At 37.5% G+C, this 22,228-nt stretch overlaps 5 protein-coding genes across 6 annotated transcripts in view; 2 read left to right on the forward strand and 3 right to left on the reverse strand.

Annotated features, from left to right (window-relative positions):
- LOC104736099 (floral homeotic protein PISTILLATA-like) overlaps positions 1 to 1,366 on the forward strand; it is a 3,762-nt gene extending 2,396 nt beyond the window's left edge. The window contains exons 2-6 of the mRNA XM_010456026.2: positions 314 to 375; positions 472 to 571; positions 671 to 700; positions 799 to 843; positions 966 to 1,366. Coding sequence (XP_010454328.1) covers positions 314 to 375; positions 472 to 571; positions 671 to 700; positions 799 to 843; positions 966 to 1,100 — 372 coding nt within the window. The 3' untranslated portion in view covers positions 1,101 to 1,366. The remainder of the gene's footprint in view (positions 1 to 313; positions 376 to 471; positions 572 to 670; positions 701 to 798; positions 844 to 965) is intronic.
- On the forward strand, positions 4,815 to 9,035 carry LOC104736102 (probable galactinol--sucrose galactosyltransferase 6). Of its 2 annotated transcripts, XM_019234995.1 has the most exons (5): positions 4,816 to 5,133; positions 5,235 to 6,462; positions 7,660 to 7,996; positions 8,090 to 8,224; positions 8,297 to 9,035. In XM_019234995.1, exons 1-5 carry the CDS (start codon positions 4,918 to 4,920, stop codon positions 8,895 to 8,897), a joined length of 2,517 nt encoding a protein of 838 aa, XP_019090540.1. In that variant the 5' UTR covers positions 4,816 to 4,917; the 3' UTR covers positions 8,898 to 9,035. The 2 variants fall into 2 exon arrangements, with proteins under 2 accessions (XP_019090541.1, XP_019090540.1); XM_019234996.1 differs by lacking the exons at positions 7,660 to 7,996; positions 8,090 to 8,224 and adding an exon at positions 6,893 to 7,027 and having other exon boundaries at positions 4,815 to 5,133; positions 5,235 to 6,799.
- On the reverse strand, positions 7,433 to 12,490 carry LOC104736101 (probable glycosyltransferase At5g20260). The gene is made up of 5 exons (XM_010456029.2): positions 12,254 to 12,490; positions 12,008 to 12,159; positions 9,816 to 10,170; positions 8,834 to 9,733; positions 7,433 to 7,636 (listed from the first exon to the last, which is right to left on the reverse strand). Exons 1-4 carry the CDS (start codon positions 12,488 to 12,490, stop codon positions 9,068 to 9,070), a joined length of 1,410 nt encoding a protein of 469 aa, XP_010454331.2. The 3' UTR covers positions 7,433 to 7,636; positions 8,834 to 9,067.
- Positions 13,447 to 15,445, reverse strand: LOC104736103 (heptahelical transmembrane protein 1-like). Its single transcript, XM_010456031.2, has 3 exons — positions 14,922 to 15,445; positions 14,749 to 14,824; positions 13,447 to 14,225 (listed from the first exon to the last, which is right to left on the reverse strand). Exons 1-3 carry the CDS (start codon positions 15,224 to 15,226, stop codon positions 13,605 to 13,607), a joined length of 1,002 nt encoding a protein of 333 aa, XP_010454333.1. The 5' UTR covers positions 15,227 to 15,445; the 3' UTR covers positions 13,447 to 13,604.
- Positions 16,839 to 22,222, reverse strand: LOC104736104 (sucrose-phosphate synthase 1). Its single transcript, XM_010456033.1, has 13 exons — positions 22,037 to 22,222; positions 21,836 to 21,925; positions 21,172 to 21,413; positions 20,849 to 20,912; positions 20,065 to 20,763; positions 19,776 to 19,889; positions 19,510 to 19,641; positions 19,232 to 19,408; positions 18,840 to 18,893; positions 18,688 to 18,750; positions 17,678 to 18,592; positions 17,449 to 17,576; positions 16,839 to 17,353 (listed from the first exon to the last, which is right to left on the reverse strand). The coding sequence occupies exons 1-13, from the start codon at positions 22,217 to 22,219 to the stop codon at positions 17,083 to 17,085; spliced, it is 3,132 nt and encodes a 1,043-aa protein (XP_010454335.1). The 5' UTR covers positions 22,220 to 22,222; the 3' UTR covers positions 16,839 to 17,082.

Below are 22,228 nucleotides of genomic sequence, written 5' to 3' on the forward strand. Positions count from 1 at the left end.
AGATATATCTCTATAGAGTAATAAGCAGACAGAGGGCTGTATACCATTTAAGTCACTACCTAGTATTTATGTGTATACATATCTGTGTAAACTTTTGCATAGAAGGATGTCAAGATATGTGTGTTACTGTTCTATATGTTCTGCATGAAACATGAATAGAGAGAGACGAGACTTGTCAATTATAACCAGATCTGTTTCTTGAATTTGTTTAGTGTATTAATATGTGTTTTTTTTTTTACTGTGATGTAAATTCTTAAAATCTACTATCACTCATCTAATACATATATATATGCTGAACAATATTGATCTCCAGAACCTCAGCAATGAGATTGATAGGATCAAAAAAGAGAATGATAGCTTACAAGTGGAGCTCAGGTCGGTCGATCACCCTTCAGTACAGTGCCATATCTTTACGGAGGTATCTTGATAGAAATAATCTTGCTACGTACTGAATATAAACTGTGAATACAGGCATTTGAAGGGGGAAGATATACAGTCTCTCAACTTGAAAAACCTGATGGCTGTAGAGCACGCCATTGAACACGGCCTCGACAAAGTCCGAGACCACCAGGCATGTGCACATCTCTACGTTCATTCATTCATACACATGTATATATGTATAAATACATTCAACCATTTAACTCTTATTTGGTCTGCTTAATTGTCACAGTCGGAGATCGTCATGACAAAGAGAAGAACTGTGAGCATAATATAACAATTTATATTGTTTACTACTTAGCTTTCGGACTGAAATATGTATAAATGATTACATCATTTTTTTTATTTTATTTTGTACAGGAGAAGATGATTGTAGAGGAGAATCGGCAACTCCATTTCCAGCTGGTACGTATGTAAATTAATATAAGGCTTTTGCGTATGACATTTGGTTTGAAACTATTAGTACGTATGTTTGTGTTCTGAGTAATATGGATATATATATATATATGGCATTTTGGAAATTGCAGCAACAACAGGAGATGGCTATAGCTAGCAACGCAAGAGGAATGATGATGAGAGATCATGATGGGCAATTTGGATATAGAGTGCAGCCGATCCAGCCAAATCTTCAGGAAAAGATTATGTCCTTGGTCATCGATTGATCATCGAGATTTATAATCTCATCATCAAGATTTATAATTTCCGTGGTCCTTTTAATGTGTCATTATGTATCTGTGTGTTGTATTAATCTCGAGCCACATCGTCTATACTCTATCGGAGTCGGACTTGTTGTACTTAATTATGCTATATGTGTGTTGTTTGCTTAATTATATGACCTAGCTATATGTATTGGTTTGTATGGTGTGCTTAAACGTTTGGAACTAACTGCATGTGTGTGTGTGTTAACTAATTAATTATTCCTTGTTCAGCTATTTATGAATTGATATTAATGAAGAAAAAAATATTTTAAAGTTGTAATTGGCTTCTGAATATTTGTTACACATGTACTACGTACTATAATGTGTTAAAACCATCATTTATTTAATCTAAGTTGGAATCTATAATATGAAAGTTGGCTAATTCTCTCCCTCAGCATACCACATCTGACACCTAATTTAAAATAGCTAGCTAATCAAAATATAACAATTAATACAACTCAAATTTTTGAATGTTAATTATTTTCGGTTTCACGTCATTTTCTCTTTGTTCGTAAGTCTCTGACACACCAAATCAAAAAAAGTAAAAAGTCTCCCTCTTCTTCTTCTTCACACCATAAGCTTTTCTTCCTCAACCCATAGAGAGAGAAAGAGAGTAGCGGCTGATGTGTTCACGTTGTAACAGACATTTCGTGTATCACCACCAACATATCCTTTATAATTGTCTCAAACAAGAGCGTAATTGTAATTGATTTGCCACCATTTTCACCTGAAGTAGAAATGTAATACATTTGGAGAATTAGGCTCTCTCTCTCTCATCTCCTCTTTCTCTCTTCTTTGAATATCTCTCTTTGATGTTCCAATTTCAAATCAATTTTCTATCACAAAACTAAAGAAGAAGTTTTTGAGACGGAAGTAATTTGAGTAGAAGCAAAACCAAATATGTCTCTTTTAAAGTTAGTTTCCGCGATCAAAGATTTTCACCCAACTCACAAACTTGGCGAAGATGGATTTGGACCCGTCTTCAAGGTACCCTCAATTCTGACATGCCTGATCTTTTAAGTGTATCTTTGACCATTTGTTGTTTGTAAGTTTTTTGTGTGTGGTCTGTATTGTATTGATTCATTATCATTTCCTACATTTTTGTCTGATATTTTAGTGTAGCAACTCTTAGTACAATAGCTCGATCCAGAATATTGGATATGATGCGATTGGGTTGAAAATTGCTATGGTATGTTACCGTTGAGGTTCTTTAGGGTTTATGATTAGGGTGTATGCATGTAGCCTTATCGCATATTAGAATCAACCTCACTTTTTCAATCTAAAGTTAAATTAATAACATAACACAAAAATCTCACAAATCTTTTCAAAAGCCTCTCGATGTTGGCCCGGCTCAAGGGGGTGGCGGGAGGGGCAAAATCCAAGGGTCCACTCCAAAATTCAGAAAAAAAAACCTTTGAACAAAGGGCACAAAAAAAACTGTGAAAGAGGTTTCAAAAATTTAGTTCACCTAGGGCCTAAAAATATTGAGACGAGATGTTGGTTAGTGAAGTTTGTTTGTTTTTGTGAGGACTATTGCTTATTATTTTCAAGTGGATTATACATATTTCTTTAGATGATGTAATTTTGTATTTGAGTGTTTTTATTAGTAGTTGTTGTTGTTGCAACTGCTCTATGTGGAACTATTGCGGTTGAAAAGAAGGTGTTTGATATTGTTATTTCTGCGGTTGTCGAGAAGAAGGAATTGGTATTCTACTATTCTTCAAACATCTATTGCAGAGTATGAAACATTGGTTGAGGCGACTGCTATTAAACACACATAATTTAAAAATTTACACAAAACATCCTATAAATAAATGTTAAAAGACAAAAATACAAAACAAAAAAAATTAACAGCACAAATGAAAACAACAACCCGCGCATAGCACGGCCACCTACCTAGTACAATTAAAAAATGGTATAGGTGAAACCGCGTGAAAGTGTTATACAATAGTAAATTAGTAATGTCGTCCCTAATACCATTCAAAAAAAAAAATCGCCGACTAAATGTTGGATACAGACTTGAGACCGGATGGAGGACTGACAAAAAGGTGGAGATATAGAAGTCGCCAAATAGCGATGGTCGGTGAGTACTTCTTAATATCCCAGTGACGACTACATGAGTAGTTGGAGATGATATTTTTGTTCGTTATCGCGATAATATATGGGTAATCGACCAAAATAATATCTGACAAAACCTTATCCGCCAACTAATGTAAGATGTACAACATGGACGGATAAACAAACCCATTGGGTCCAGTTAAGACAAAACTCTCTAAACTTTTTGTTCGCTCGTAAGAAAAAAAATACCAACAAGTGGATTTGCTTTCTCCCAATCACTTTCCGATCCAAATCACCCGTTGCGAGCGAATCATGCATCTCCGAATATTTCGTTTTCTGTAAATTATTACTAGTAATTATAATAAATACAGCGAACAAAGAGACAATAAAAACGACAGAAAACATCAAATTATTCGAGTTTCGTGAAGTACTCTCTATCTATCTCTTTTTTTTAATAAGTTTTAATTTTATAAAATGAGAGAAAAAAAAATCAGGGGACTTGGTGGCACCGCACAATGATCGATATCTGGTTGAAGCAAGTTGAGATCAGCGAAGATAATTTAGCCACTTGTATGAAGATTCCTGTCTATTTGCACCCTTTCGATTTTACAAATTTTCTATTTTCATATTCTGGGCGAACAAGTTGATCTGTTGATGTCAGTCTATTTTCATATTCTTAAATTATATTCTCAAATTACATAAACTAATAACCAAGGGACATTAACATAAGTTCTACAATGAGCTTCATAGTTACTTGACATGGTATTTGTAACATATATAATCATTTACATTTAATAGTACTATATATGAGAGAATAGGAAATATTGGAAGTACAGAAAAATACCATGCAACAGGAAAGTTTACAAAGTATTTGGGATAAAAAAAAAAAAAGCAATAAAAACCATTACAGAAGACGACTATTTGTCAATAGTCATATTTTTGGTTACAAGATACAAGAAAATTTATAATTTTAGATTTTTGGTAGGTTGAAGAAAAATAATACAATAATTACGTCTCGTGATAAGATATAAGAGCCTATTATTATCCGGTGACACGATGACACGTAATAAAGTCGTGGAAATATATCTTTTTTGAATCCTTAAAAACATAATAAAATATCTTTAAAAATATCGAACCAACACGCCGCGCGTGCCAATAGAAACCTTATTATCCTACGTGGCAAACTCATCCTCCCTTTTTTTTTTTACTTGTCAACGGTCAACTATAATATCATTCTATCTTTGTATCATCTGTCACCAACAAAACAAGAAAAATATTTGGGTTTCTCGATTTCGTTTTGACCCAACCTTACGCTAAAAATTGATATTTTCATCCCTCAAGCTTTTTAACATGAAAGCTTTCTGTAAATATTTGAAAATTGAATAGTATTATCATGTGGTAAGATTTATGAAAAAAAAAAAGAGATTACTTGCAGTTCTTGCACGATAAGAAAGAAACAATCACAAGAAACACAAGACGTGTCAAAAGAAAAGTACTTAAAATGTAAAATCGAAAAAAGAAATATTTATTAATTACTATATACTACTAATAATTTTTTTTTTTTTTTTTTTTNGTACTACTAATAAATTTTATAAATGTATGTAATTAGACCTTTGGAATCGGATAAAAAGAGTTAAAAAAGATTTCCCTGAAACTCGTAAAAATATTTCATTCACACGATTTCCCAAAACAAGGAAGAAACAGAGCAACAACAAAAATAAAAATGGCGTCACAGACTTGCTACAATGGAATCTACCGTATAAAAAGGGTTCATCCTCTTCTGATCAACTACTCTCTCACATCTCCAACTCCATTATCCTCTTCTTCTTCTTCTCTTTCTTTCAAATCCAAACCTCACACTCCTCTCCCATCACACTTTCGTATTCGTTTCAGGCATTGTTGTTCATCTACTCGTGCGTTTCAGTTTTGTTCATATAAGGTACTACTTCTCTTTCTTCTTCAGATCTCTTTATCCATGGGAGATTACATAAACTCTCGATCTCTAAAATTTGTGATTTATTATTATTATTATTATCACAGAGAAACGAGGCAGCATCGTCGTTCAAGACAAGGTACAGAGAAGAAGAAGAAGAAGAAGATATGACGATTAAACCGGCGGTTCGTATCTCCAATGGGAATCTAATCATCAAAAACCGAACGATTTTAATCGGTTTACCAAACAATGTCATCACGACGTCAGCATCGGAGGCTGGACCGGTCGAAGGAGTCTTCCTCGGAGCGGTGTTCGACAAAGCACAGAGCAAATACATCGTACCGATCGGTACGTTACGCGATTCCCGGTTTATGTCTTGTTTTCGGTTTAAGCTCTGGTGGATGGCCCAGAGAATGGGCGAAATGGGCCGAGACATCCCTTACGAGACGCAGTTCTTATTGGTCGAGAACAACGGTGGATCTCACCTCGAGCCTGACGGAGCTGACGGCGTCGAGAGTAACCAGAAGCTTTACACCGTCTTCTTGCCGTTAATCGATGGATCTTTCCGTTCGTGTCTTCAAGGAAACGTTACCGACGAGGTTGAGCTCTGTTTGGAGAGCGGTGACGCCGACACTAAACGGTCGTCGTTTACTCACTCTCTGTATATTCACGCCGGCACGGATCCGTTTCAGACGATCACGGACGCTATTCGCACCGTTAAGTCGCATTTGAATAGTTTCCGTCAGCGTCACGATAAGAAGCTTCCAGGGATCGTTGACTACTTCGGGTGGTGTACTTGGGACGCGTTTTATCAAGAAGTGACTCAAGAAGGCGTCGAGGCTGGTCTTGAATCTCTAGCCGCCGGTGGAACGCCGCCGAAGTTTGTCATTATCGACGACGGGTGGCAGTCCGTTGCGAGTGATGACACCGTCGAAGAGAAGACAGAGTCGCCGGTGTTTCGGTTGACCGGGATCAAGGAGAACGCTAAGTTTCAGAAGAAGGATGATCCCAAAGTTGGGATTGAGAACATTGTCAAGATAGCTAAAGAGAAACATGGTTTGAAATATGTTTACGTGTGGCACGCGATAACGGGTTACTGGGGCGGGGTTAGACCCGGGGGAGAGTACGGATCTGTGATGAAGTATCCGAATGCTACAGAAGGTGTGGTGGAGAATGACCCGACGTGGAAGACTGATGTGATGACGCTTCAAGGGTTGGGTTTGGTTAACCCTAAGAAGGTGTATAAGTTTTACAACGAGCTTCATAGTTACTTGGCTGATGCTGGTGTGGACGGTGTGAAGGTTGATGTGCAGTGTATATTGGAGACTTTGGGTGGTGGGTTAGGTGGTAGGGTTGAGTTAACGCGGCAGTTTCATCAAGCTCTTGACGCCTCTGTTGCAAAGAACTTCCCTGATAATGGATGTATTGCTTGTATGAGTCACAATACGGATGCTCTATACTGCTCGAAGCAAGCTGCGGTGATTAGAGCATCGGATGATTTCTACCCACGAGATCCGGTGTCTCACACCATCCACATAGCCTCTGTTGCTTATAACAGTGTGTTTTTGGGAGAGTTTATGCAGCCTGACTGGGACATGTTCCATTCCGTGCACCCTGCTGCAGAGTACCATGCCTCTGCTAGGGCCATCAGTGGTGGACCTATCTATGTCAGGTGTGGATCATGGAACCTTACTATATCTATACTTGCTCTTGTTTATTGAATTGTAAACTTACATCGATACATGTTTCTTTTCTTGGTGAGTAGTGATGCTCCTGGAAAGCACAACTTTGAGCTTCTAAGAAAGCTTGTGTTGCCTGATGGATCAATCCTTCGTTGTCGATTACCTGGTAGACCAACCCGTGATTGTTTGTTCGCAGATCCTACTCGTGATGGTGTCAGGTAAGCTATAAAGACAAATTATTCACATTTTTGATTGCTCATTTTCTTTACTGAGTCTTGTTTTGGTTTCAGCTTGCTAAAGATATGGAACATGAACAAGTACACTGGAGTTCTTGGCGTCTATAACTGTCAAGGAGCAGCTTGGAGCAGCACAGAAAAGAAAAACATCTTCCACCAGACAAAAACTGATAGCATCACTGGCTCCTTTCGTGGTCGTGATGTGCATTTAATATCTGAGGCCTCCACTGATCCAACAACCTGGAATGGAGAATGTGCTGTTTACTCCCAGAGCAGAGGTGAACTCTGCGTTATGCCATACAATGTGTCTCTTCCAATCTCTCTCAGAATCAGCGAGCACGAGATCTTCACGGTGAGCCCCATTTGTCATCTGGTTGATGGTGTATCTTTTGCCCCAATCGGTCTTGTAAACATGTATAATTCGGGAGGAGCTATCGAAGGACTAAGATATGAAGTTGAGAAGAAGAAAGTGGTAATGGAAGTTAAGGGATGCGGTAAATTCGGATCTTACTCATCGGTGAAGCCTAAGAGATGCGTTCTTGAGTCAAATGAGATCGCGTTTGAGTATGATTCCTCCTCTGGTTTGGTTACCTTTGNATTGGAGACTTTGGGTGGTGGGTTAGGTGGTAGGGTTGAGTTAACGCGGCAGTTTCATCAAGCTCTTGACGCCTCTGTTGCAAAGAACTTCCCTGATAATGGATGTATTGCTTGTATGAGTCACAATACGGATGCTCTATACTGCTCGAAGCAAGCTGCGGTGATTAGAGCATCGGATGATTTCTACCCACGAGATCCGGTGTCTCACACCATCCACATAGCCTCTGTTGCTTATAACAGTGTGTTTTTGGGAGAGTTTATGCAGCCTGACTGGGACATGTTCCATTCCGTGCACCCTGCTGCAGAGTACCATGCCTCTGCTAGGGCCATCAGTGGTGGACCTATCTATGTCAGGTGTGGATCATGGAACCTTACTATATCTATACTTGCTCTTGTTTATTGAATTGTAAACTTACATCGATACATGTTTCTTTTCTTGGTGAGTAGTGATGCTCCTGGAAAGCACAACTTTGAGCTTCTAAGAAAGCTTGTGTTGCCTGATGGATCAATCCTTCGTTGTCGATTACCTGGTAGACCAACCCGTGATTGTTTGTTCGCAGATCCTACTCGTGATGGTGTCAGGTAAGCTATAAAGACAAATTATTCACATTTTTGATTGCTCATTTTCTTTACTGAGTCTTGTTTTGGTTTCAGCTTGCTAAAGATATGGAACATGAACAAGTACACTGGAGTTCTTGGCGTCTATAACTGTCAAGGAGCAGCTTGGAGCAGCACAGAAAAGAAAAACATCTTCCACCAGACAAAAACTGATAGCATCACTGGCTCCTTTCGTGGTCGTGATGTGCATTTAATATCTGAGGCCTCCACTGATCCAACAACCTGGAATGGAGAATGTGCTGTTTACTCCCAGAGCAGAGGTGAACTCTGCGTTATGCCATACAATGTGTCTCTTCCAATCTCTCTCAGAATCAGCGAGCACGAGATCTTCACGGTGAGCCCCATTTGTCATCTGGTTGATGGTGTATCTTTTGCCCCAATCGGTCTTGTAAACATGTATAATTCGGGAGGAGCTATCGAAGGACTAAGATATGAAGTTGAGAAGAAGAAAGTGGTAATGGAAGTTAAGGGATGCGGTAAATTCGGATCTTACTCATCGGTGAAGCCTAAGAGATGCGTTCTTGAGTCAAATGAGATCGCGTTTGAGTATGATTCCTCCTCTGGTTTGGTTACCTTTGAGTTGGACAAGATGCCTATAGAGACCAAACGATTACATGTGATCGAACTAGAGTTATGAAGAGTGATTTAAACATAAACAATTCATTATACAGAAACAGTCTTAAAACTGTTTTAAGTAATTTATTATATGCAAACTTTTGGTTATTGTTGTAGCTGCTTTCGATGTTGTACTGTTCACGTTCTTGTTCTATACCAATATTCATCCCCCAAAAACCAGAATATGTAGAATCACAAAGGCAACCTCACGTTAAGTCTTCTCAACCAAACAGAGTGAAGAAGCATTTGAAGCATGTCAAACGGTTGTGAAGGTCTGTTGAGCACGAAATGTCTCTGGACCTGCAAAACCCTTCTCTGCAAGACCCTGTAGCGTCTCCAAGACACGTTCTTTAGTATGGTTTTTATCTCAGGGATCTTCTCAGAGGGAACATGAATGGTGAACTTAGTCCAATCAAGAACGTCTGAGAAGGGCAAGGCGTAGTGATCAGAGATGATGACAGGGACACAACCTAAGTTAATAGCTGCAACAACTCGAGGGCTAGCTACTTCGTAGCCACTAGGACAGAGACAAAACCTTGCCTTGGACATGAGCTTGAAGTAATCTTTGTTTTTAGACAAGTACTCGTGGACTTGGACCTCCTCGTCTTTGTCTTTCCAATGCTGCAGTAGAATCTTGCGGATATAGCCGTGTGAGCCGCCTGCGAAGAAAGCAAGGATGGGTCGGTCATGGCCGGAAGAGTTGGATAACTGAGGTGGTCCCAGCTTTCCACTGGGGATGTTGATCTCCGGGATTGAGACGTCTCGTTGGGGTTTAAAACCTTCTGATGTGTTGGCGTTGCAGAGAACTCTTATCATGTTTTTCAACAGCTCCGGGTTCGCTCCTGAGACGTCTGGTGCCTGCAACACGCGCGTCTTGAAAATGTTACAGTTTTAGTATCAAAATTACAAAAATAAGTACGGTTCCAGAAACAAAACAAACCCAGTCATGGCAAGAAACGAAGAAATGGTCGGCTCCGAGGCTTCTGTTCCAATAAGGATACTTGTGAGCCACAACATTGACATAGTCAAGAAAAACTTTGTGAAGTTGTTCCCTCGAGTAGGTAACAAGTGGGCGGTATAAGTAATGAACAACGTTGGCGATGCTGACAGGGAGGAGGAAAGCGTGAGCCTCCTCGGGGTGGCTAGCCGCGAACGGGCTCATGCCTCTCTCGATCTCGTCCACGAATTGGCCTTCAATGCTGTATATGTTGTTCATTGGACCCATATGTACTAAAGGTGTCTCACCTTCTCTGTACACCCACACTTTGAATTTCTTCTCCATCTCTATATGGCTTCTGCTCAATTTCATAAGAAAAAGTGTTGTTGGCTTAATTAGGTTGAATTCGTTATCTGACAATATATTGTATTTTCATGGAACAGTATGGTTTCATGTATATTTGAAATTAGTTTTCAATCATAATTCATAAACACAGTAAACAACATAACCAAAACTAATTGTGAATAGCAATTTTATTTGTAAAACGTGCAAAAAGTTATAATTTAAAAAAGTCAACAAAAAGTAGGAACAAAGGTTGTAACTCGAAGATAACAGAGAGCTGTGACTACAATTACCAAAGCAGGGCTTTAAGTAGGTGCTACGTTTCCCCTCTACCCGCATACCATTGTGCATCATTACATCTTTTTTAAATATACACGTTGACTATATTTAACAATTAAATAAACTTTACATCATTTTTAAATATCATACAGTGTACGCAATTCTTAAAGGTACAATTTGCGTTAAGATTTTGGAGAAATATTCATTTTTGTATTCACTATACGCACGGTAGTTTTTGTGTGTAATATAAGAAAAGCAATGTGTTGAGGTAAAAAACAAAAAAATGAAAAGAAAAGAAGTATGAATACTTANCGTCCACGAATTGGCCTTCAATGCTGTATATGTTGTTCATTGAACCCATATGTACTAAAGGTGTCTCACCTTCTCTGTACACCCACACTTTGAATTTCTTCTCCATCTCTATATGGCTTCTGCTCAATTTATAAGCAAAAATGTTGTTGGCTTAATTAGGTTGAAATCGATATCTGACAATATATTGAATTTTCATGCATGTAACAGTATGGTTTCATGTCTATTTGAAATTAGTGTTCAATCATAATTCATAAACACAGTAAAACACAACATAACCAAAACTAATTGTGAATAACAATTTTATTTGTAAAACGTGCAAAAGGTTATAATTTTAAAAAGTCAATAAAAAGTAGGAACAAAGGTTGTAATTCGAAGATAACAGAGAGCTGTGACTACAATTACCAAAGCAGGGCTTTAAGTAGGTGCTACGTTTCTCCTTTACCCGCATACCATTGTGCATAGTATTTCATAGACACGTTGACTATATTTAACAATTAAATAAACTTTACATCTTTTTAAAATATCATACAGTTTACGCAATTCTTTTTAAAGGTACAATTTGCGTTAAGATTTTTGAGAAATATTCATTTGTGTATTCACTATACGCAGGTTAGTTTGTGTGTAATACTATAAGAAAAGCAATGTATGTTGAAGTAAAAAACAAAAAAAAATGAAAAGAAAAGAAGTATGAATACTTAAATTAGTCGAGTTTAACGAGACGATGAGAACTAAGGGACGAGGAAGAATTAGAATTATACCTCGCTTCCTTTCCCAAAGCAAACGAGTAAATAATTCAAGCAAAACGAATTTATACGTACTTTTTGAATATTTCAATTATGAAAGGATTAATTTTTGAAAAAAATAGTTTATACTAGTATTTAAACAAGAAATGTAATTTGATTGAAAATTATTGTAAATTTTAAATTTATCCTTGGCAACCCAAATAATAGATTGAAGGAGCAAACTATAGCTTTATAAATGAAAATTCTCATATATATCATTAGCACATCTTTGTTCAAAAAAAAAAATGAAAAAAATCATTAGCACATATGTGATATGATGATCATTAGCACATACATAGATACAGTTGGATCTTTTTTTCAGTCTATAGCTCAAGTTAATTGTCATATTATTATTTATTTATTTTAGGCAAAAATCTTATGAATTATTTCATACTAGCATGTAAAGTAACTTTAAAAAGTGAAAAAAAATGAAGGAACAAAAATTGGAGAAAACGGATGACAAAGGAAACAGAAACTCACTGATGAAATGCGTAAGCGTTTCTGTAAACGGCTCCACGAGGAATAAAAGTTTCTTTCTTGTCCGATGAAAAATTCTTCAACATCACGGCTTCACGTATGGCCGCTCTTGATTTCGCTAAATCTTCCTCGATTCTGTTCCTCTCCTTTCCTTTCTTATCACAACAAATGATAATACATTAATTCAAAAAAATCCACCGCTTAATTAAGTGAATGATATGATACAGTTAGAGATTAGTGGAAACATACATTTTGAGGTTGAGGACTCGAAATTAAGGTGAAGTTTGATGAGGCGATACTAAACTCCATGGACATGGACGATGAAGGAGACGGGGCGACGATGGACGTAGCATCGACGAATGAAGAGAGAACGTTTGCGTTTAGGTTTGGAGATGATGAGTGATGTTGATAAAAGAGGAGAAGGACAAGAAGAACAAGAGTTGGAGCTAGGGAGAACTTCATATTAACAAAATTTGATTGTATCATATTTTGTTTTCTAGTTTCTTGGGCAAAGTGACACATTTGGGGATTGTATTTATGTATTAGAGGAAGAAGATATGAGTTGTTTTAAAAAAAATATATATATTTTTCTATAACTCTACATAAATTATTAAAGTAGAGAATCCAAGTCAATTAAAAGGCTCCCAAATAAAACCATTAAAGGTAAAGTATTATAGGAGAAATGGAAACAAATAATACTAGGGAAGGAAACCGACGACTAATAGAGTAATTGAGAAGCTAATAACATTAATTTTGTATTTATTGCTTTGTAAAAATGCTTACCGGCCAAATCTAAAGTTAATTTTCAATTTTCATAGCCTCCGTGTTTGGGTTTGGCACCGTCGCTCGTTCATGGCATGCTTAATTTTAGGGTCAATTCGGATCCGGTTGGACGAAGAAAAACGAAAACCTTTTGTCTCCGTTATCAAATCGCCCGGTTCTCCCCAAACTGCTATAACCGGTTTGAGGCAGGTAATTTCAAATTTAAGTTGGTTAAGCGTAAACCGATATAAAATTTAGTTGAGATGTTTGGTCAATTTATGAATGTTGAAACAATTTAACAATAACATCACATTTGGGTTAAGAAGAGTTGATTCACGCCAAGTAAAACCTAAACTTGTATTTTCATCGAAGTTTTTGGAATTAGAAAAGAGGAGAATACTCTGATGGCAACGGAGGCTTTGAGGAACATTTGTGGTCAAAAACTCAAAATTTTCTCTTGTGTTTACATCTCACCAAAGTTTCAAAAAAGCTAGTTTTTGTCTTTATTGTTGTGTTTGCTTTTACAGTTAACAAAATGATTTTGCTTAACGTTCTAAAAGTGGTGAGTTCTTTTGGAGAACATAATTGAAAGCAAAAACAATTGAAGTAAATCATATACAAAAGAGAAATTATTGAAGGGCAAAGATTTGTTTTTACCATCAACTTCTCATATAGAAATGGACTTGTGAAAATTCATGCATATTCAACAGACTTGGCACAAGTAAAATTACAATTCAATATTATATAAAACAAATGGGTTATTACAATTTTGTTCACCTGCACGTACGAAACAAACAAATTAATAATAATACTATATAAAAGAATTACACATATGGTTTTAACAACCAACGTGGTCACGCCAGTCCAAAAACATGAGAGCAGCCGCATAGTGAGACAAAGCTCCCAACAAAACGAACACATGGAAGATCTGATGACTATGTCCCACACGATCAAACCATCCTGGTTTAAACCTTTCCGGCACTCTCCCTACATAGAACCCTGTACCAACAAGATAGAACACTGCCATAAGCAACTCGTACAGTAGCGTCACGTTCCTTTGCGGGTTTCCCCAGTTGACCACTAGCGCGTGAGAAGCTGGGACAATCCCAAAGAGCCCCATGGAGGCGAAGAGAAAAGCGCGAAAAGCTCTGTACTTGGGAGCGGAAAGTGATGGGGTGAAAAGTGTGATGATTGTGAAGATTCCCATGGAAGTGATGCCTGCGAGGTAGATGAAGTACCAACGAGGAGTACACTGGAAGACGTAGTAGATTGGTGGGAAGAAGGAAGTGATGATCATGGCGGTGATACCAGCATAGTCTATGCGTAGGAGCAAGACGTTAAGGTCTTGGGAGTGGCAACAGAAGATGTGGCAAATGCTGCTTGCGAGTAGGCAAAATATTGAGCCTCCTAAGAAGACGAAGAATGGCCACCTTGTAACATTCCCTGGACTCTTTGCATCCTATAATCATCAACATGGATATATATATACCATCATAATTAAGCCTATATAATCATTGACTTGTTTGAATATTTTACAAACATGTACTAGGTATAATGATAAAATAATATGTATGGCATTTTATTGATGAGTTGTTTGGAAATACTAAAGAAGAACTAGCTAGAATACTGTACATAGAAAAGTTAGAACGATGTCAAAATTAAAAAAAGTTATAAATTTTAATCTGTGATAATTTCTAGATACATAGATATGTTAATTTCATCTTTTATGCCTCAATTGATATCTAATATACCAAGAATTTCTATTCATAATCATCATAACAACCCAGTACTAAATAATTAATTAGGAAAATAAAATATCTTAATCAGAATCAGTTAGGTATCTATTTCTACTTGACACATCCACTTGACTAATCTGAAACTAGCATAGTTGTTGGATCTCGAGGGGTTAAATTGAAACTCAGACTGAACATCAGGTTATTAAAAACGAAATAGACATGATTGGTGATTGAATGACAACTTACCACTGGGAAGAATCCATCATGATGAATAATATTGGCGACGGTTAGTGCCACAAATAAGATGAAACCTATCACATGTCTGTCCAAAACAAAAACAAATGATTAGAAAAACCAAACAAAAATTAAACCAAAGGAAAAAACAAAATGAAATTAAAAGTGAAAATTTTGTTACTGACGTCCAAATGTTGAGAGACTCATTGTGAAAACTAAAGACGCTGTAGAAAGCATCTCTTATGGACCATTCAGCTCTGTAATAATTTAATATGTATTCATTGTCTTGCATGTAGTCCGGTAGCTCACAATACGACATTAAACCACGTTGTTTCATCGTCTTTTTTGGCGATTTTCTCCTCTTCCTTCTCTTTGTACCGCTGCTCTCATCTCCACCGTGATCTTCTCCAGGCACGATCTTGCTCTTGCTGTTGTTGTTGTTGCAGCACGAAACTGTTTCCGTTTTGTCTTTCTGACTATCTTGGTCCATATGAGCTCTCGAATGTCGATTCTTGAGACAAGAAGGCTTAATTCTTGATCTCAAGAGAAGATATGGTACCAGGACAAGATCTGAGATGAGATGAGAGGATTAAATATATAATGGGAAAAGAAAAAAGATTATTGTTGAAGTTACAATTAAAATGTGAATTTAAGTTTGGGGGAAGGGAGAGAGAGAAATAAGAGGAAGATGGGAAAATGTAAGGAAACAGCTACAACATTTAAAGACGAAACTTTAGTATGCAGGTAGAAGTTGGTGTCGTGTTTTCATCTTTTAGTTGTTAGTTAGGTTATCAATAAATTCTTCTTTTTTTTTAAAAAAAAGAAGAAAATAATTTGTTTTTCTTATTTTTTAGTTTTTTATTTTACAAGAAAAGTGTCTTTGTTTTACACTACTTTTCGAGATATGCAAAATCTTTAGAATGCGAAATAGAGTAAATTTAGACGATTTTAAGACCGACCAACTCAGAATTCACTACCGGCTTGTACCTCTTATACAAGAATGATACCATTTTACCCACCGGATCGTTTGTACTTTGTAGTAATACTTTTCTTGTAAAAAACAGGTACTCTTTTACTATGCGTCAATCAACATTAAATTCTGTGTGAACTAAAATTTGATGTAAAGGTTTACGTAACTTTAAATAGACGAGTTAGAAAATTTGCATTTTAATTTTTTAACATCATGACTGTCAAATTAAGAAATTCATACTTTTTCACAACATGTTATGAAATAATTGGGGTAAAGGAGGTGTCAAAGCTTTTTCCATCAAGTGGATGACAACAAAAATAATGATACTAAAAACAGACATGCAACAATTTCAAGTCATCCAAAAGAGTTATATGGAAAATGGAAGACCACAAAAGCCAAAATCATTTGAAAAGATATTAATCTTTCTTCTAATGAAATGTTGCAAAAAAAAAAAAAAAAAAAATTAGTCATTTTCAAGGAGTTAACACTAGAAAAGGACTTTAGCTTTTCAATGCCTCTAGTAATAATGAACTTCGTGTTAATTAACTAAAGTGATGTTAAAACTTAAGACGAATATTATTATATCCACAAGGAATCATAAATCGTTTGTAACATGTACTTAATATATATATATTGCATTATTGGTATGCTGTTTGTGTAGCTATTAACAACATCTCAGTATCCCACAATTTTTGTTATGACGTATTTCTAAAATTAAAGTTGATAATGGCCATAGTTTGTAGCTATTATGGTGTTTTTAAAATCTGTGTTGGCTTAGCCTTTTTTGGAAAACATTAACAAGGAACGACTAAACGGCTTTTTAACTTTCTAAAAAAGGTCATTCCTGGGACACCCCCAAGAACAACGCAATCAGATACGCATTCTCTATTCACATTTCTTGGATAAATAGATTATAAAATACTAAATAAGAACTCATATATATAACTTGAGTCTCTGTTAAATATGGTTGAGAAGAAAATGACATTAGCTCTCAACATCTTTTGCAATCTTTAATTCAGGGTAAGTGCCATGTGTTTCCCATCTGTGTGGCTCTAATTATAGACAATTGTCGCCTAGCGACTCCTAATTATAATCAAAAGGGATGGTTTTATTTACTTTAAATTTTGTTCTGTTAATTAAATACCGGGAGCATCCTCTTTTCTTTTTATTATTATTATTTATTACAATACTTTGCATAAATTTAGTAAAATCCGGTGGGTGTCAAAAAGACAACCAGAAGAAGAATTTGGTATTTCCGGCAGCTTATGTACGACGAAGTAGTAAACAAACCAAACCATGTGGTCAATTGAAAAAGATTGTTCGCATTCGGTACCAACCATTGATGATTGGAATTCTGTTCCTCTTATTTCAGGCTCTCACTCCTTGATAAGCTCTAGTTTCTTCAGGGCATCACGAACATCCGAATCTGCCGGTGCGTGAACCACGTTGCTGCTCTCTAAGGAGATCACATCGGTGAGAGGATAGCTCCGGTTAGCGTGCAAGGCATTGCTTGCGCTGCAAGACACACCCGTTAGAACAACGCTCTTGTGAAGCCCTCCGAGCAGCCCTTCGTAATCAGTGTCGCCTGATTCCCCCACAAGCACCGCCATTTTCGCCATGTCAATGCCCCACCGAACGAACAAATACCTGCTTCACCATAAAACCGTCGTTAAGGGAAATGCTCTGAAACAGAAACAATAGTTACTAGAATTGTACCACAACTTTTGTAGTTAATAAGTTACCTTAGAGCTTGTATACGAGAAGCCAGCACTGGTATCACGTTAATTCGGGTGCCATTCTGACTATAAACAACATGACAACGCAAAGCCTGGATTCTCAGCAGCTTCCGGAGCTCTCTTACTGGAGGTACCTGGGAATTAAAAAAAAAAAAAAAAAACATATGACTTTTAACGGAAAGCTAAAAAGATATGTGAAGACGGTCTTAATAGTGTTGCGCCAGGTTAAATTTACCGCTGCTGGCTTTTTGACAGTAAATGTGTAGCAGTAGTCAGTTGAAAGATGTTCAGCAAGAGTGACTATCTGCTCGTCCTTTTCAGCCTTTTTATCGTTAAGAGAAGATGCCCAACGGATCAAAGTCTTCCTCAGCCCTTCACCACCCCACCTATATTCAATATGGGAGTGGTAGTAAAAGTCAACAACAAAAGGACCGTCTTCGTTGTTGAGGGATGTGTAGTGAAGATCGCTGCCGCTATTGCATATGAAAGCGTCAAAATCATTAGGGTTTAAGCCCCCTGACACCAAGAAAGATTGTATCTCAGAGATCGTTAGAGATGTCGACAGTATGAATCCAACTGATCCATCAGCTCTTTCCTTTTCAACCGCATCAAGAATCCTTCTTGTAGCCTCTAGCGTGTCTTGTTCCCCATCAAAATCAAGAGCAATAACAACAATGAACTTCCTTCTCCGCACGGCCGGGAATTTTCCAGAGTTAACCTCTGACCTCTCCAGTGATCCCATTTTGCGGCTATCTTTGCCTTTAGACCAGTTTTGGACAGCAGCTTCGATTTTGCTCTTCCTGTCCATGGAGCTCCCTTCTTGGTTCATGTAATTATCGTTCCCACTTCCGTCAAATGAAAACTTTAAGTTCAAGGATATATCTTGTATATCTCTCAAAGAATCACTAGGTGACTCGGGTTCTGAATTATCACCGCCATCATCACTTTGCCATTGCGGATGTCTTGGTTTGAAGCTGGTTATGCGAGATAGATAAGTTTTGCAGTGCTCTGGCCAAGAGAATTGGTGAATGTTCTTCAAACCGTTTTGGCGACACTTTGACCATAGGTGCTTATCAGCAACAAGCTTAAGAAGAGCTGCAGAAATAGACTGCTGATCATGAGGATCCACGAGAAGGCCATTGTCCAGGACCTGGAAAAAAAAAAATCTCCAAGTTACATTTTAGAACAAATGAGCAGGTATGTAATAGTCTTTGGGACTTCAATGTTTCATCGTAAAAAACATACCCGGTGTATATCTACAGGACCACCATTTTGTGTAGCAACCATAGGCAAACCATGAGCCGCAGCCTATAAGGAAAAAAAAACGGAACACATTTTACCAAGATGACAAGAACGAAGTCATGAAACACGAATTTGTCAACAAGAGAATACAATACCTCAATTAGAGTAAGTCCAAAAGGTTCAATGATAGCTGGATTGATAAAAACACCCTGCATATAATCCATTAACAATGATTAATCTACTAAAGAGAAGAATCGACACCAGTATCTTGAGTAGTATCTAACCATCGAAACAAACATATAATTACATCAAGATATGTTTATCTGGAGATGAAATGTTTATTTGTGATCGGAGCCTTTTGATTTCATGGTGAATAGCTCAAGAAACTTAAGGCGACAAAAATTGAATGATCTTGAAACAATAGCATGATATATAATAATATGATGGACCTTTCCTTAAGCTTTGATCACTAACAAGCCGAAGAAAGTCACCTAAGTTTATAAATCCTAAATTTTCTGAACTATGAGACAAAGTCTGCCAAGAGTACCTTCGACTTTGCAGCAAGGCGATATATGTCTGGAACATCTGACTGTTTGTGATGTTTAGGGTACGCAACTTGACCATAGAGATCATACTTGTCAATTAGCTTTAGAACAGAAAGGAGAACCGAAGAACTCGTGCTCGACATTTCATCAATCCCATCTCGGTTACCCATAATAAGCGCCTGCACAAAATAGTGATCAAAACAGAAACATAAAATGAACAACCAAGGTTTCATACAAATGTCTTTACAAAAGTCCCTATACATATATGACAATTACATACCAGGTTAGCAAGCTCTCTCAGTGGACGGCATTCCCCAAATGCCTTCACTAACGTTGTGATATTCTTTTTTGGATCGGGCCTCGCAAGGGCAAGTATCATAGGCTTTCGGGAATTTGAAAAGAAACGCATTATCTGCATCACATAGAGAATTTGGAGGTCGAGTGAACTGCTTAACGGAAAGATAATGCAAATATATTTTGTCAGGAGAAAATAATGAAAGTCAGGAGAATCTACTATTATATAGATGTTAATTTTTATGCAAGAACCTCAGCCCATATTGGTGGATCTGGAGAAGTTGGATGTTCCTCATTCCCATCTGTGTCTTCAATATCACCACCATGTGGGACAATATGATTGAACTCCATCCCAGGTGGAATTTTCTGAACAAGTAAATAAACAGAACATTTTTATGACATCTACCGGTAGTTAGTTTGTCACCAACTAACATCTCAAATTAGTTAGCAATAAAACCTCAATGTGGAAAGCATAGATTTCAGTCCCTGTTAACCATGTCAATGGTCAAGGATCAAGAAAGCGAGAGATTAAGTTACTTACAACCATGCGAGGCATGAACCGTCCATAGCAGCTAACATTCCGCTTCATCCGTGCTCGCAGTTTACGCTCCAATATGGGGTCAAAACCATCGTACAATCTCCATTGCTCATCGATTTCCTGGCGCGTGCTAGTTATTACCATTTCAGAAACATCAAGAGATAATTCCTCACCCTCTATTCGACGCATAATCTTGTAAGTAGAATTGATTTCTTCTTTTGAAAGGCGGCCTTGTCTCAAAAGCTGCTCTAATTTGTCTCGACCAAGTGAGTGGCCAGTAAGGAGCATAGGCACATTTAGTGCACCGGAGAGCAAAGCAGCGGCGTCACCAGCATCAGCATAGTGTCCATGGATGGCAGAAGGCCAAATAGGCTTCCCAACACCAACTTGCTCGCCGAGAACATTTGACATTTGCATGATGTGGTTCATAGCACCATCAACAAATTCAGCAATGTGAGGCCATAGAAGCTCTTTTGGAATATACTTGTCCTTTGGACCAAATGGTATCCTCACAATATAAGCACCGCTACTCTCCCCCGTCTCGTCCGAGTAATCTTCAGAATCTCTAGGAGTCAGCATCTCCGTCGGTTCGCCATAGCTATAGTCAACATCTGGTGAAGACACTTGTCGAGTAAGCAAGTCAACCCTATAAACTCCTGGCATTGAACCCAAGGCGCGTGCAAGTTCTACAACATATTTAACCTGCAACATAAAAAGCGGTGTAAGAAGGACAAACTTACCTTTGTACCATAATAAATTGTCCATATCATAAATCAAGTATCATTACCTGGCCACCGGTATCAGAATCGCGACCGAGCTCCATGTTTTCACCACGTATGAGACCATGAAGACTGCATGCATATTGATTTTGTCAAACAACTATAACGTAAGAACATTCTTGATACTTTCCATCACTATCCTTACACATTTTCATTTGACAGATCAGTTTCTAAATTATTTACTCAGATGATATGTTAAAACAAGTCCTAGAAGGTGAACCTAACTATAACTTGACTTAACGAGGTTAAAAACTACATAGGAAAAGCAGAGCACACACATGACACATGTAAAAAGATTTAAAACTTGGAAGACTAGAATTTGAGCAGATACCTGATCAAAACAAGATACAGCTTATTTCCCTTCTGTTGGCTAGCCCATATCTCCATGGACTCAGCAGAATTAATCCTGGGTAACCTTGGTTTAGTGCTTTCACTAAGAGTTGAAATATCAGTGATGGCATCTCCTTTCTCTCCTTCTGAAAACTCCTCAGACATATCAGCTGTTGCCTCCCTACGACCTCTCTCACGCTCAAGCCGGCGCTTAGCCAGCCTCTGTGCTTCCTTTTCCTCATGCTGCACAGACGACAGAAACATGAGTTGTCAATATTTTTTAAGATCCAAAGTCGCAAAGATGAATTCCCACATAAGCAGAACAAGAAAGCTACAACTCAAAGTTAAATTCTATGCCATTACCGTAACATTTTTTTCCCCCCTTTTTTTTTTCATCCAATTGTTCTTCTCAAGTTATGTACTTTTTATCCCCTTTATTAAAAAAAAAAGCGATTGCAAAATGCAAACTTTGAAAAAGTCAACCTTTGAAGAGACCAAAATAAATAAAAAAAGCCTGACTGATGATAGTCAACAATTAAGATCAAAGTCAAGCATACGTCTTGATGAATTCACCAAAACTCGCTTTTAAAAGTTAAAAGAGCAAAAAGTGTAAAAAAAAGAAAAAAAAAAAAGACAAATTGAATAAAAGAGTTCTTTGCCAGGACCTGCTTCTTTTGACGAGCAAGATTCCAGATCCTCCAACACATATTCTCTAACCGTGTGTTCCTCTCCTGTGGACTCCTCGTAGCAACAGCCTAACCAAAAAAACACACACTCCTCTCATCAGTCATCACATCGATCTCAATGATCATACATACTCTGTTTTTTCTTTTTTTTTTTAATGATAATGATAATTATATGATTACCTTAACCCAGGATCTATGAAGATCAGTCTCATCGAAGCCAGTAATGACTTCTTCAACAAAGTAACGGCTGGGAGTGAATCGACCTCTCTCCCTAAGAAGAAGCGAGGAGCGAGCATCTTCAAGACCCTGACCGACGTCGAGAATCGCCTCCAAGTAACTGTTCACCCAATCGTTCCCGGCCATCTTTCTGGT

The sequence above is a fragment of the Camelina sativa genome, chromosome 13 (assembly GCF_000633955.1).
Source record: "Camelina sativa cultivar DH55 chromosome 13, Cs, whole genome shotgun sequence".
NCBI classification, from domain to species: domain Eukaryota; kingdom Viridiplantae; phylum Streptophyta; class Magnoliopsida; order Brassicales; family Brassicaceae; genus Camelina; species Camelina sativa.